The sequence below is a fragment of the Telmatherina bonti genome (assembly GCF_933228915.1).
Source record: "Telmatherina bonti genome assembly, chromosome: 12".
NCBI lineage: Eukaryota > Metazoa > Chordata > Actinopteri > Atheriniformes > Telmatherinidae > Telmatherina > Telmatherina bonti.
Genome location: NC_136610.1, coordinates 18367646 through 18384387, shown reverse-complemented (window position 1 = coordinate 18384387; position 16742 = coordinate 18367646). Strand labels below are relative to the sequence as shown.

General features: G+C 36.8%; 1 protein-coding gene across 1 annotated transcript; it reads right to left on the bottom strand.

Annotated features, from left to right (window-relative positions):
- Nucleotides 1-454: 454 nt before the first annotated feature.
- LOC306763281 (integrin alpha-6-like) lies at nucleotides 455-13363 on the bottom strand (the record flags this gene model as incomplete). The annotated part of the gene is made up of 25 exons (XM_079250063.1): nucleotides 455-541; nucleotides 1077-1202; nucleotides 1310-1414; nucleotides 3712-3822; nucleotides 3946-4044; nucleotides 4135-4311; nucleotides 4419-4521; nucleotides 4691-4765; nucleotides 4863-4942; nucleotides 5020-5103; nucleotides 5252-5408; nucleotides 5521-5642; nucleotides 5782-5922; nucleotides 6080-6219; nucleotides 6488-6552; nucleotides 6638-6727; nucleotides 6826-6950; nucleotides 7066-7154; nucleotides 7412-7608; nucleotides 8887-9100; nucleotides 9274-9393; nucleotides 10570-10840; nucleotides 10925-11004; nucleotides 12954-13075; nucleotides 13188-13363. The coding sequence occupies 25 exons, from the start codon at nucleotides 13361-13363 to the stop codon at nucleotides 455-457; spliced, it is 3156 nt and encodes a 1051-aa protein (XP_079106189.1).
- Between the last annotated feature and the right edge of the window lie 3379 nt (nucleotides 13364-16742).

The following is a 16742-nucleotide window of genomic DNA, read 5'->3' as shown; positions in this document are numbered from 1 at the left end:
GTTCCACAGAATTTCAGAAAAATATTTTGTCCTACTCCCTGTACTCTCACGTTCCTTCATGGTAAAAGTATGACACAACTTTTTATGTTAAAACTGTTGGTATAAAATAAGTGTTTTGTCTTTTTTTTCTCCAATAAAAAATGGAAAAAGAACATTTTTTTTTTTAGTTTATTTGAACAAAGACAGCCAAATGGACAGTTTAAAAAAACATCCCCCAAGTTGTGGCTTAAAAAAAGACTAAGTTAAAGCAGCAATATAAAATATTTAGCGAAATCTAGAGGTGATGTTTCAGAGTACTACCAAATTTAAGTTCTGCCTCACCTTCTATCAATACTAAAGTAATTACAAGTTTATACCAAAATGTTCTTCAGCTGTGTTAATATACAAAACAAGGTATGTGTTCCTGAGAAAAGTTGAAGCCATGCCATCACCAGTTCCTGCACATCAAACCTCATCAGCCTTTAAGGAGAGTCCATCCTGTCTTTGGTTTTTCAACATCTGTGAGCTTTTTGTTGTGATCAAAACAGTGGATGCTTCCACGCTGAAGAAAGAAAAAGATAGGCAATACAAAATAAATGGGTAACTTGGAAAGTGCAATATGGTGACAGAAAACAAGTAAATTTGTTGCTCTTTATGACTAAACGCAACAAACTAAAGTCCACATTCAGTGAATTTGAAAACTTCTGATGTTCCAAGCTTCAGTGCTTTCAAGACAATCAATATACCATGTTTATTATGTTGCATATTTATTTAGTAATTTTCCATCCTTTAAGAAAATGACTTTTCAACAAAATAATTTATAATTGTCAAATGTTGCTAACAAACCAATTTGGAAGACGGAAATATATTAATGAAAATTTTAAGGTTAAGGAGGTTTTAATTGGAAACACTGGCATCATTTGTTGTTTTCGAAGGTTTTTAAGGTTTGAAATAGAATAATAGGCTTGATAAAATTTTTAAAAACTGCAATTAACATGACATTTTTTGTGTAAAGGTAATATTACATTTACTAAACTTTTGTCACAGCAGGCTGAACAGAGTTTCTTTGATTATCACCTTGTTTTATTTTCACTCACCTTCCAAACCAAGAGACCAAAAAACAGCAAAAACAGAAGCGCTGCAATGACTGTCAGGAAGATTATCCACCAAGCTACTTTGATTAAGAAATCCATGTTTTTCTCAAGGAACACTGTCAGCTTTACCTGTGGATGACAAAATAATATGTACGTAGTTAAGTCACAAAAATGACTGTAAGATAGTAAGGTGCTTGGGAGAACTGATGTTATATTGTAAATTGCCTGGAACTTGCCTGAGTCCTGGTATTTTCTGTTTTCAATCCAATATTCTCTGGAGAGTTGGTTAGACCGAGAGTGGCCTCCAAGACGATGTTAAGGTAGTTTAAAGAGCCGTAATCCTAATATGACATGAAAATTAAAGAGTTAATAGTATTTGTGACCACAACTGATGGACATGCTAACAAAGCGGAAAATTTATGTCAATATTTTGTAAATAAAACCTTAAAACTTCAGTAACCTGAAATTACTCAAAATTATCTTTTCATTTCATATCACTTGAACATGGGCCCATAGTCAAGATGTAGTTATGTATACCATGGGAAAATGGCACTTTTAACTTAGAAGGGAAAAGTGTGGGTCAGAAATATAATTTATTTGCTCAAACTCCTAAAACTACTTAAAGTTAATGGAAGTTTAGGTAAATCATAAGAGTTTAGAAGAAAAATAATTATAAATTACAATATCTGTCATACATTATACATATTTTCTAAGTTCTGGTGCTGGTCTTTGCCTGTTGCAATAAATAGTTTTTGCATTTTTCATGTTAAATGACTAGTTTTGCGACATACATACTGTGCACTAACGTTTATGTTGTATATATACATGTACAACCTCAACAGTTAGGTTGTTATGTAAAATGTAATTAAAAACAAAAATATAATAACTTGCAAATAATTTTACCCCAAAAGTTATTGAGTACACTACAAGGAAAAAAAATGTAATATTCAAACTGAAAAACTTTGTTCTTTTATGGAAATATTTACTCATTTTTAATTCGATGCCTGCAATACAGTCCACAAAAACTGGTAGAGGGACAACAAAAGACTGGGAGAGTTGATTAATGCGAAAAAAGACAAACTAAAAAACTCATTTCTGGAACATTCCACAGGTGAACAGATTAATTGGAAACAGGTGAGTGTCATGATTGGGTATAAAAGAAACATCCCCAAAAGGCTCAGTAGTTCACAAGCAAAGATAGGTCAAGCTTTGCCACTTTTGGAACAACTGCATGAACAAATAATCCAAAAGCTTAAGAATATTTCTCGACATACAATTGCAAAGGACTTTAGGGATTTAATCATCCACATCCCATAATATCATCAAAAGATTTAGAGAATCTGGAGAAATCTCTACATGGAAGTGGAGCAGAAAACCAACATTGAATGCCTGTGACCTTTGATCCCTCTGGCAGCGCTGCATTAAAACCCAACATGTATAAAGGATATTACCATGTGGGATCAGGAACATTTCAGAAACCCATTTTTAACTAACACATCTACAAGAGCAAATTAAAACTCTAGTATATAAAGCCAAAGCCATAAATCAGCAACATGCAAACAGGCTTTTCTGGGCCCGAGCCCATCTTAGATAGACTGACATTAAACATAAAAGTGTGCAGTGATCTGACAAGTCCACTTTTCAGATTTTCCTTTTTTTTAAATTTTTTGTTAAATCATGAACATTGTGTTCTCTTGGGCAAAGACAAAAGTTACTATCTGAATTATTTATGTAACCTTCAAAAGTCACCACCTGTAATGACAGAGGAGTGCGTGAGTGTTCGTGGCATGGGTAACATTTTAAAAGGCACCATTAATGGTTAAAAGATACATACAGGTTTTGTGTAACAAATACTGCAACACAATCCCACATTCTGCCCATGTTACAGCATCATGGCTATATAGTAAAACTATGTGGACAGAAGACTGGCCTGTATGTCAGACCTATCTCCCATTGGAAATTTCTGCTTCATTTTGAAGTGCAAAACTGAAGTATGGAGAGGTGATGTAACACAATAGTAAACATGCCCCTGTACCAGCTGTTTGGAATGCATTGCAGGCATCAAATCCAAACTGAATGAATATTTGCAGAAAACAATAAAGTTCATCAGTGTGAACATTCAATAATTTCTTTTTGTAGTTTGTTCAATTGAATATTACAAAAGTTATATAGGATTTGGACATGACTATTTACGTTTTACAACTTCATTTGAATTGGAGTTTTAGTAGCCCAGTAAATGCTGTTTCAAGGGAAAAATATTCTTCACTTCATTAAAATAAAAAACTTATCTTCATACAAGAGTACGTGCTCTCATGAAGCCAAAACATGCATAAACAACTCCGAGGGTAATGTTTTAAATTGATTCGATTAGTGTTTATTTGATGTATTGTGTAACAGAAACATGAAATACCTGTGCGTAGTGTTTTGGTGGAGAGAAACAATTTTGAGAAAAGAGCTCATGATTTTTAGTGTTCATTTTGCAAGAAAGTTGTAAAATCTTGATAGAGTAGTAAACTCTCTTTAGGATTGTAGTGTAGAGAAACTTTGCTGCAATTTCTGTGAATCTGTTTAAATGCTTGGGAAAAACTCTAATATTTATGGTCTTATTATGGTTTATGGTATAGAATGAATCAAACACCTCTACTAAAGTTGCGTTCCACAGGCGAGCATGCAGAACCATCAGTGCAGTACTGTCCAGGCCCAGGAGAGGGCAGCGTATCTCCGCACATCTGAGTCCATCTGAGCAGGTCTGACAGGGAAGACAAGTCCCACACAAAATACACGAGGGATTTGAGATCCAACATGTTACCTTTACTTAACATTTTACAACATAGTAATATATTTAAAACGGTTCAGATTCATGATTTCTTACCAAAGTTTTGTATTTTCTTGTTGGGAGAAGTGTAAAGTCATCAGTAGAGAGTGCTTCGAATCCAGCTTCGCGTCGTTGTCTTAAGGGAGCATCCCAACCCTTGATTCCAGATATAATCATGTTAGAGGTTTATAAGCATGGGTTCAATTTTTTAGAAACTGAGGAAAAAGTGGAATAATTTATAGCTACCTTAACATGTCTGAGTGGATTGATCTCATTTACAGGTGAACAGGGGGCTGAATGTACACCTGTGCTGCTAACATGAGTCAAGTACAGGAGCCATTTTCCTACCGAGTTCTCCTTTGGCCAGAAAATGTTTAATGATGCATTTGCAAAAGACCTCAGTGGTCTACCTAAATTTGTAATCTGTGTAAGGAAATATAATGTTAGGTGGACCTACGTTTGAATAAAACGCAGCACAAACATGCGGTCAAATGCATTTTAAAACAAAATAAAGGCAAACATTAACTCACCTTAAATTCATATTGAACTGATGGTCCTATTTCGTCCATTGATTTAATGGCGCTTTCACCCTTCACGTTTTCACCAAGCGAGACTTGAGAAGGCTTGGCCAACCTGAACCATAGAAGGAAAATGTTTTTGGTAATAAAAACCAATTTCTTATAATGAACGATTCAGAAGATCTCTTTGCATGCTTGATTAGAAAAACAACAGTGGTATCAGAGTCATCACAACAAAACAAGCAATATCTGCATAATAAATAAAAACAATAGGCAGTACCTACCCTTGTATTTGCAACCTTAACTCAAAAACCACTTTGGCGAATATCTCAACTGGCTGTATCTCCTGGACGCTCGTCCTACATCACAGGCATAACAAAACATACTCATTTATACAAGTTTACAGTCCAATAATCAATTACTAGTGCAAATTTCTGAAGTGATCCGCCTACATACGTTTCAAGTTGCAAAGTGACTTTTACATCTTTTGCACTTAATGAGATGCTGGAAGTTGTGAGAATGACATAAAAGGTCACCTAGAGGGAGTAAAATAACCAGTCATTCAGTGTAAAGGGTGACACCCACATGGAGAAAACAAAACAACACCTCTCACCTCAGCATTCCTCTGGAGTGGATTCCCCAGTTCGCAGTCTATTAGTGTTCCATTGTCATTGGCTGAACAGCTCACTTGTGTTTCCTGTGGGTTCAAATACTCTCATAAAAGTGTGGTATGAAAATACAAAGTGTAACTCGTGCTTATTTTGTTTCACCCCAGTGTCCTTCTTGGATAATTTCTTACAGTAACAAAACCAGAGTACTATTCATTCAGGGCTGTTTTTACTCACATCTGTTCCACTGTGGACTATGGATGTGTAGTGCAATGTGTCTGGAAGCATAATAACTGAGCGACTCTGATGTGCATCATCCCCATTTCTGTTAGTCACAGTGATTTCCAGAGCTATATCTTCATCAGAAGGCGTGATGACTGCAACTCCGTCCTCCCTATATCACAGACGAGAGGGCGGTTTGGGTGGAAGGGGTTAGACTTTCATCACATGCTTTGCTGTGAATGTTTAAAACAAAACTCTGTTTTTGCATCTGCATTTCTGTTTACCTGACCAACGATTTATAAACATCTTGACCATTTTTTGTCTCTTTGGAGCAGAACTGGTACTGGAACTGCAGGTTACTTTGGCAGATGTTATCATTGCCACAGCCCTCATTTATTAGAGTTATCTGTATTTTTTTTTTTTTTTTTAAGGGATATAGAAACATTTTACTTGCTACATGTTCAAACTTCTATTACAAACAAGTTTTTAAAATAAATTATTTATATGGTTATAATGGATAGAGATGGACACTATGACAGTCATACCTCTGACAATGTGGTCTTCTGTTGGTAAAGATTGAGGATTGGAGTAATGGTTGACACATGTTTACTTTCACTGGTTGTCTCACTCCACAGAGACACAGTCACAGAGACGGGGATGCTGTGCAGCTTGTCGATGATATCTCTCTATAACGGAAAAATTTTTATGTTGGTTCATTGTGACGCCGTCAGATATTTGGAACTTAACTGCTCGAACAACAGTTTTCTGAGCATGTTTCAAAGAATTCACCAAAACACAGCGTATCTCTGTATATGTACATGGACAGTTATAATAACACAGTACCCGAAGTTGGAGCATTGTGTTTGTACAGATTTGTTTTCCTTGTTCAGGCAGCTCCAGTTTTCCTCGAGAAGAACCCAGAAAATTGACTCTGGGCCTCGATCTTCTTCTCTTAAAATCAGCCTTAAAAGTGTAGTTCAACACTGTGAAGTACATTTATTACAGAAGTCATCAACTGATTCGTTTCTACTGATAGCAGCAAACAACTATTGATAATACTAAATCCATGCCTCCCAGAGCAGAAATGTGTGAATATTTTTACTACTTCTAATATTTACTTTGCATGCAAGGCTGCTTCTTTCAAATTCATAAGGCAGTGAAACAGCATCACATGGTATATCCAAAAATATGTGTAAAAAAGTGAAAACATTACATGGAGTATGAATGAAAGTAAAAAGTAAGATAACTCACTCAGTATATGGTTAAAGGATGCTGGCTGTGCAGTGTAGGTGAAGCAAGCACGACCTGCAAAAGAACTTGAAGTTTGTACAAAAATGTGTTTAATTAAAGCTGCATGAGAAAAGAAAATGACAATCACAATTTCAAGTGTTAATGTCTCACCATGTCTGTTCATCACACCGTTCCTTTGTGATGTCTATTTGATTTGGCTTTATCTTCAGAGAGGTGCTGACGGTGATGACCGGCCGTGCTCTTTAACACAACATAAATTATTCAGCTGCTGATATGAAAAAAAACCTGTTTCAGACTGCTCTCTTTTTCTCCATGTCATAGTAAAATAATAAAATTACCTGAAAACAAAAACAGAGTCTGAGAGTGATCCAACTGCCAGATCAGGGTACTGATTGTCATCCACATCCAGGTTACCACTTAAAGAATATCCAAATAGACTCACTGGTGATACTGGTGATAGTACCTGAAGAAGGAGAGATTAAAAGATTGTAATCTTTCGAAATTTACTTCTCATGCCTGGCTATTTCCAAGCAGAGATTTGAAGTGCTGATGATTCAAAGCAAAGAAGACATGCATACCTGTGCAGCATTTCTGTTGATACCATCTGATGAGCCACAGTAAAGGAACACCCGACCAGAACCGTCATATGGTGCCCCCACAGCGATATCTGTTAACAAATGTTAAAATACAATGACAAATACATTAGTTTACTGTACAGCGATTTAAAAAAATGGTATTTTATACAAAGTTCTTGAAGCAAAAACTTCTGACTTCAAAATAAATATTTTATTTACTTTTCACTCGTATTTACAACAATATTCTATATGGTTAATTTGTTACTATCATTCTTAATCTCTTCAAGATTTTTTCAGCTTTTTTGGTCTATAATGATGTGTGCAAGATTAAAAATATGAATTTACTTACCTCCATAACCATCTTGATTGATGTCTCCTATATTTTCCACTGCAAGTCCAAACATGGAGTCTTCTTGTCCATGAAGTGCGATTGGGACAATCTTGTCCCAGTGTTTTCCCTCAGTGTTAATATAGATGAAGACTCCTCCCCCAACCCCCCCACCTTTCGCAAAGAACTGTGGTGCTCCTACAGCAAGATCATCCCACCTGCACCAAATAAACACAGCATATGTAAAAACAAGGGGTTTACAATCAATACCATGACCAGAGCCCTTTGCAAGCCTGTCCAGACATGATTTATATATAATTTAGGGAAGCCAGTGCACCAGCATGGACTCCTGCACTACTTCAGCAACTGCAGGCTACAAAATAGCAAATACAAAATGATCATAGAGTGAAAGGTTATAGCATAAACGCCTAACAGGATGTTACACCAAATATTGTGTTGGAACAATATTGTCTTTATAAAACTAAATATTCCCTGAAGGACTTGAATAAACTTTATCATTGTTAATCTCAATGTTAATCTGATGTAGCAATTTGGAGATTTCTTAGTATCCACTGCAATAAAACCTCAAACATAACTTCTGTGGACAGAATTTCTGAGAGCGACCGGGTAATTCTTGGGTTCTGATTTGTTCTCAGGATTGGGTTTCTGCTTTTTGCAGATCATGTGGTCTTGTCACCTTCATCAGACCATAACCTTCAACTCTCAGAGGAATGACTCCCAGCTGACTGTGATGCAAATGGGATAAGAATAAACACCTCCAAATTTGAAACCAAAGGCCTCTGCTGGAAAAAGGAGGAGTGGCTTCATTGGGTCTGGCATGAGTTCCTGCACCACAGAGAAGTTCAAGTATATCAAGATCTTGTTTGTAAGTGGATGTAGGAAGGAATGTAGGGATGTCCTTCAGATACAGGGTTTGAAGCTTGGTCCTCGAGGAGTAAGTCAGAGTTAAGCCACTGTTCTTCTGTAGTGACCAGGCATCAGGTTGGATGCCTCCTGGATGCCTCCCTGTGAGGTGTTTTGGGCACATCATATTAGCAAGAGGCTTTAGGGAAGACCTAGAACACACTGAAGAGACCTTATCTCTCAGCCGGCCTGGTAGTGTTTCAGAATTTCCCAGATAAACTGCAGGAAGCGTCAATAAGGTGAGTCTTTGCTTCCCTGCTTGAACTGCTGCCCCCATGATCAGACCTCATATATGTAGAAGATGGATGGATACTATGCATGGAAGTTAAACAACTTTATTGTTCATTGAACAGAAATTGTATCTGCTAAAATTTTGATGAAAATCTATCTGTGCTTTGAACTTATTTTGAACCAATCAAACATCTGACATTGTCAACCCATGCTTTTTAAATAAATAATATTCATGGTGATGAAGTATTAAAAATATGCTGAAAAAACATCTTTTGCACATTAAAATGACTGGAACTTAGTGATGAACATTATTCAAAGACTGAAGCAATAAATAAATTTACCCGTCACCGTTGAGATCCACCACTGCCACGTCATAGCCGAAGGAAGAAGCCAGACCTGGCCCAGAGAGAACCAGCATCACGGACAAATTTCTCTGAGCCCCAGGGTCTGCCTTTAGGAATGCCACCTGGCCGCTGTAGCCTCCTCGTGGTGCTCCTGATACGACAGTCAGCTCGCCCTTCTTGATCAGAGCCATTCCAGAGTCAATAGAGAAACCTGGAGACATGAAAAGAAGCTGCTCGACTACAAAGACCTCCTTCAAAACAACCAGAGTTTAAGACTTCGTCACATTGTCATATCACCATTTAAATGTTTATTATATTTTAATTAACAAGACTTAAGTATAAAAAAAAAAAAAAACCCTATCTCCTACTATCCAAGAGACTGACCCAGGTAGCTGTTTCTCTGGAGAGGAATGAGTTTTCGATCAAACTCGTCTATATCTCCAGTTTCCCGAGGAGCTTCACTGAAGATGTCCTGATTATCCAAAACTTCCATTCGTACAATTCCTTTGAGAAGCATCATGCACAAAAATACAGTGAAAAAGGAAAAAAAACATTTTAGAATAGAAAATATTCAGTAAATGATGCCATGTTTAAAAATGTGTGTTTAAAAACAACCAAGACAACTAAAATGATTGAATGAGGTTAAATATACATATGAAAGGGTTTGTGAAAAACATTTAAACAACCTTCAAAACTGTGACATTAACATTTAAAGGAATATGACTTATTATCGTCTATACTTTTGAAATGTTGCATTGCATAAAAACTGGCAAAACAACAAATGCATTATTACAACACCCATATTATGTGTATTTTAACTGTATAGTGTATGAGTGAATTTGATTCAGAATTAATTGTCAAATGATGCTTTATTTATTTTTGTTTGAGTATTGTTCTTGGGATGTTCATTTAATGTTGCTTTTCAGGCTGTATGTACATAAGACAAACAGCCATATCTGTAATGTGAAGTACTGCCCTTACAAGCAGGTATCTGTGACTCATGTAAGCATTTCCACATTGGAGCAGCCATAACAGTCCATTTTATTGTTTAACAAGCCACAAAATGGTTACATAATGTGACTGTCATGGTCATTGATAAAATTTTTCTGTTTGTCTTGGCTACATGTAAAATGAGTAATTTCCAAGCTTAAGGCTATAGTATCATTTAGGGGTAAAATATAGTTGTTTAGAATATATGGACACAGTTTTTACTATTCAAATTCTATTTGAATTGTATTTTACTATTTACTAATCTAATCTATTTACTATTTACTAATCTATTTTACTATTCAGCTGCTCTTACCACAGAGACCCTAAGTTCTTCAAGTGAAAATATGTTATAGTCCAGGTAATTAAAATGGATTCAACAGTTTGCTTTTCTGCACAATGACACATTAATTTAAATCAGGTGTATTGAAGCATGGAAACATCTAAAACTTGCTGAGTAGTGTCCTTCTGGGACCAGAGTTGTAGAGGTTGTAGACTCTAGTACTTACAAGCATGAACATGTCACATGTGTTTGGATTCAGTGTAAGAGAAATGTTTATGCTAAAATATTAGTGCACATTTCATTCATTTAGTTGTTTTCTGTGTATATTTAAAATAAATACTGAGCTCTTTTCAAATTACTTTCTCATTAACAAGATTTTTAAATTGGATTTTAAACTAGACTTACTCTACCTTTCCACTGATACGCTCCAGGTGCCCCAAATAATAAGGATTGGTTATCCTTGGCAAAAGATGCTCCATGACCCTGTTGACAGTATCCAAACCAATCATGGTTCTTTTGTCTTCGAGTAAGATGCTCATTATCACAAACCACCCTTCGCCATGTTCTGTCTTCCTCCCCGACCTGAAGGTTGTCTCCTAACAGGTAGCACTGACCTGTCAGCAGGTTAGGGACAGATAAACCTGAGCTTTCAATCCACTGCTGATATCGATGAGCGCAGGACTAAAAAGGAAAGAAGATATAGTAGCAAACTGACCACAACTGTGTATTTTATGTAGCTGTGAGAAAGTTGGATGATTTCCTTACCATAACATTTTTACCAGGACCTTGACTTGTGACTCTTACTCCCATCCACTGGTTGTTAATACCTTTACTATCTTGGAACTCTGAGGAAATGAAAAAATTAGATTTTCTTTCATGTTGTATTGTTACCATAAGTTTATTAAGTAGAAGAACCCAGACCTTAAAAATCCTCTCTAGGTAAATCTGGGAAATTAAATTATTGTGAAAGTATTTTTTATCGCAATAAGATACTCATTCTGCAAGAAAATATTCCAGATGACCTCTATCCTGATGCATTTTTCTAGTACATTTTTACACTTAAAGGAGTGTCTAGGATGGACTAATTTAACTAAATATACAACTTTGTTAGCAGTTCAGGCTGTGGTTCTCAAAAATTAAAGCCTATGGCCTTTCTTCAATCCTCATTCACATTCCCTTGGAGAGGAAAGAAGGAAGAAAAAGCTGTGATTGCTACAGGCACTTAACTTGGAGAAGGCCTTCAACACATGGCTAAAATCAGACAGATGATTGAACTACAACAAATCTGACTTTTGAATATATTTTACGTCTGTAAATACATCTAAAGCTCAGTTATCAGTCCTAAGAAAGATAAGAACATCCAACAGCATACACATCCTTGTGATTCCCCTCCTCATTAATCTAAATGGACATCACATTCTTTTAGAGGAAAATCATCTTTTATTCCACCTAAACACGTGGCTTATTGTTGGGTGATTGAAAGAGACATTTGGATAACTTTTAATGCGAAACTGAGAGTGGCTTAGAAGTATTTCACTAAACGAAGAGATAAAATCAAGGCCCTAAAGAATGACACATCCGCTGTTATCTAAAGTGCTGATAAAAAAAAGGTGTGGTTGTGATAGCATATTGTTGTCTGTATAACCAAGAAGTACAGTCTGTTATTCTGTAAAGAAAATGACTCATTATCAAACTACAAAAAAATGTAATCCTTTGATTACAACCCTAGTTCTGTAATGGAATGAGAAGGAATGACTAAACATGAATATTCCTTTATGATGGTTGAAATATTATCATTTTGTTTTATTACATCTTACTTAAAGTTTAGAAATTATTTACACCACAGGTGTTGTTAGCTGTTGTTACCTCAGTATCCTCATGTACGTGTGATTCAAATTATTCAGACAAAACCTTAGGCTACTAAAACAAACAACTTTCTCTGGATTGTTTGGACAAGATCTTTAATTCCCAGATGATCATAATTTTATCTGCAGATTCTTGGATCTCATGTGAAAATGAAGGTGGATACTGGTGTGATGGTGGAGCAGAGAAACAAGTAGCATATTGTGTTTGAGCAGCAGTAGTAAGCATAATGCAGAAAAAAGACAATGTGGGGCTTTATCAGCACAACTGGATTTGACATGTGGTATTTTAAACATGAGGCAGATAACATGGAAAACAACGGAATAGCTTAACTTGCTGGCCTGTCTTAACTACCTTGCAGGTGTTAATTCATAAAGAAGAATCAATCTTTTTCTGACTTTGGACAATTCTACAGGTCCCAGTTGTATTAAAAACTGAATTTTTGATATAGAACAAAACAACATCAAAGGATGGATCCATCCTGCCTGTGTCAACGATTCATATTGGTGGTTGTAGTGTAATGCTGTGGTGGATATTTTAATATCTTGATACCAAATAAGCACAGTTTAAATACCCTAGCCTACCAGAATATTTTGGCTGACCATAGCACCCATGTATTATTACAGTGTATCCATCTTCTGATGGCTACTTCCAGCAGCTTAATGCTACATTGCATGAAGCTAAAATCATTTCAACTGGTTTCTTGAACTTAGCAATGAGTTTGCTGTACTCTTATGATCTCCACAGTCCTTAGATCTAAATCCAATAGAGCACCTTGGAGATGAGGTGGAACAGGATATCCCCATCATGACAGTGTAAATGAGAAATCTTTAGCAACTGTATGAAGCTGTCATATGAATACAAACAAAAAATCTCTAAGTTAAGTTTCCAGCACTGTGTTGAAACAACAGTTCTGAATAGGTAAACAAACCTTCATTTTCAAACTCAATGGGCTGGCAGCGCTCAGTTTTTGTAGACAGATCACACCAGTAAACCACTCCGGTAACGTTTACTTGATTCTGGTGTTTTGCAAGTGGAGCTCCAACAAGCAGTCTGATGGAAGATGCCCAGTAATAAGAGTTGTAGAATAAGAAAGAGAAGAGTAGTTAGGAATAAAGTTTTGATCTGATTAAAATTTAGTTGAAAAACTTTGTCTTTCACTCACAGGTTCCTCTTTGCAGGGTTCAATTGCTGGTGGAAAGCTACAGAAAATCCAAACAGAGTACCTGGATCTCCTTTCTTCTGCAGTACATTCTCGGTGTCCATGTTAAAACCTCCAACAGAAAGGATTTGAAAATACCAGACAGTGCACAAATGCACTATGTGCCAGTGCTTTGCCATGATTCTGTACATGTTGTGCGCTAAGGAAACTAAATCCTCACAAAAGAGGGATTGGCTTCAGCAAGTCCTTACTGGCTATTGGTGTAGACACAGACAAACAAGGTGTGGTGACACGTAATTTATCTTCTCAGTGACAAACAGCACTCTTCAACTTTATGGTTGATAACCTTAGTTAATATTAACCAACTTCTGTTTTGAATAAAGTCAGATGTGAGATACAACCTCTGAGCAAAAGTCTCTTTTGGGGCGTTGAGACTTGAAATATAAAACATATATATGCTTCAGCGCCTCCTAGTGCTGCCAATGCAATTTGCAAGAATCCACAGAACCAGAAACATCACAGTCAGTCATGGCCACTTCTTGTTGTTGTGGTTATCTATCTGTGCTGTGCTTAACAACCTCTGAAGGCAGTCAGTGTTTCAGTGCCAGAGACAGGACATATGTCAACACTGTGTCCACTCAGAGGAGGCATAAACCCCATAACAACCTTTTCTCTAATCAGTCCTAAAAACCTGGATTTTGACGTCAGAAGATCACCGCTTGCTGTTTAGATCCCCTGCCGACAGGTCTTTTCAAGAATGTTTCAGCATAGCCTTAGATATTTTACAAACTGGAAACATATATCTGCTTTCAAGTGACTTTCCTCAGGCCCTAAATTCAGCCATCATCAAGCCTGTACTTAAAAAGAGAAATAACTTGTCGCTCATGTGCAGCAACATGCTTATGTCAGACTTCCCCGTTCTTTGTAAGATCATAGAAAATGCTATCTTTCAACACTTACACAACATCCTGACACCAAAGAACTGCTTTGATGTCTACCAGTCAGGTTTAACGCCCACACCACAGCATGGCGACGGCTCTAGTTAGGGTCTTCAATGACATCCACTTGAGCACAGATACATTTAAACATTTAAATCCTTTACTACTAGATCTAAGGGCTGCATTTGACACAGATGACAATTGCATTGTACTAGACGGACTGAAAAAACTTTTTTATACTGTTTTGCATTGCAATTAATTGGTTTTAGAACTATTCAAAAGACATGGACGATTTTTTGTCAATAGGTAACTTTAAATCTGAGTGCACTAAAATAACCGATGGTTTTTCTCAAGGCTCTATTTTGGGGCCACGGCTGTTCAACAACAATATGCTCCCACTAGCACAAATTATTAAAAAAATGACAAAATATGTCACCTTAGTTATGCAGATGACAAACAAATTTACATAACCATCTCACAGGAGACTATAATCTGATCAAACTAAAAATTGGATATGCCAGAACTTCCTTCAGTGAAATGAAGACAAAATGAAATTAGATTTTGAAGCCAAGCATGAAATTTAAAAGTCAACAATCAGCTTCAGACAGCTACAATAAAAATGAATGACAAAGCCAGAAATCTTGGTCTAGTCCTGAACTCTGACTTAAATTTCAGCAGTCACATTGAGACAGATGTGAAATCAGCCTTTTATCTCTTAAAGAACATATTGTGGATTAAAGACTGATGTTTAAACAGGATTAGAAGAACTTGCTCATGCATCTGTGATGGACTGGCAACCTGTCCGGGGTGTACCCTGCCCCGACCCGACAACTGCTGGGATGGGCTCCAGTTTCCCCTCAACCCTGGACTAAGTGGTATAGAAAATGAATTGTTCATGCATTTATCTTTAGTCGGCCAGACTACTTCCTAAAAAGTCCTGACAGCTGCAGTTAGTCGGGAACGCTGCTGCTCAAGTCCTCATTAAGACCGAAAGAGGGGAACATATAACTCTAGACATTAGATCTCTACAACGCTTCCGTTTTGTCAAAGAATAGACATTAAAACTTTCCTGTCAGTTCATAAAGCACTGAATGGTTTGGGACCAAAATACAGTCAAGATCCTCTGGTTTGTTATGAACCAATCAGATCCCTCAGGGTCACTCAGGGTCAAATCTACTTTCTATACAATTATGTATAATTTTATCATTATCCTTATTAAATTAGTTAAACAACTTTAAAATTTCCTTAATTTGTCACAATAGCTCATAAAAAAGCTGAAAAAAAACCCAGATACTCAATGCCCCATAAGGGCCTTTTGATTCCAGCCAAACTTACTACTGCCAAAGGAAAAACACTGTTAGAGGGTTTGGATTTTTAAATGAACCATCACGTTAAACTTCTCTTTTCCCCCTAAAAGTCCTTAAAACATTGTTTAAAAAAAAAAAAAAAAAAAATTAGACTCAGCATTTTATGTTCCAGCTTCCTGAGGGATCTGCTGCAGGAAGGGGGTGGGGGCATTTCTCCCTTGAAGTGCCTCAATAGGCTGCTGCCTGTCTCGGTCTTAACAGCATGGTTTCTATTTGGAGACAGAAAAGTGGTGCTCAAACCCGTTAATGTGCCTAATCTGCGTGCACCCCATTGCTGGTCACATTCCCCAGACCAGTCCTTGTTCCTCCTCATCCATGGTGACAGTGTTCCTTAATATGCATGTGCCACACCTGCTCCCTGTTAGCCAATTATCTCCCTGCCTTTCTCATGGCAGGGAGGGGAGGTACCAGCTGTAGCCAACTACCAGTTAGCTGCCTTGCCCCAATATCAAAACCAAAACCATAACAAGACATTTATGAATTAAAATATAACTTAATTAAAGCTCTAAAATCAAAAACTTGATGACAAAACAAACAAATCCGTCCCTCAGTCCATGTTTGACACTCAGTGTCATCTTAGGTACATTGCCATCATCTCATCCATTGACATATCATAAATGCTTTGAGTTGGGAAGGGTGATACCAAGACATCATTATTCAAACCTAACAATGGCAAAAGAGATGGTAACTATATGAGTAATATTTTTCATAACTACACATTTAGAAGATTACGTGCTGGATTCATATCAATGTTCTTTTAACCAACTCTGGTTAGATACTCTGCTACTCTGTTTTTCTTTCAAAATAGTCATAACAAATCTTCTTTTGCTTTGCCATTGTTGAAAATAATGAATAATAAAATCAATGATGACTGATTTTTGCATATATGTCCCACATGCACAGACCGACAAACAAACAATGATGCATGGAAAATTCAGTACTAGTGTGGCTGTGTGGTCAAAGTGATGTGTGAACCCACAACGGGTGTTTTTTTAGTTTCAAGGTAGGGGGCTAGCACTTGTGTAGCTTTTTCTAGCAAAAGCAGTGGAATAAAAACACATTTGACGACTTTTATTTTTCATTACAGCAGTGTAAAAATAGACTTACACATAGTGCTATGTTACACCACCTGAGTTCTGAGCATTTCCATTGCAGCAATGGTGGCGGTGGTTCTTTTCTAATGTAGTTCTTTGAAGGGGAGGAGAGAAGAAAGTGCTGCCTGGTTTGTTTAGTCACTGACCTCGCCTACAAGT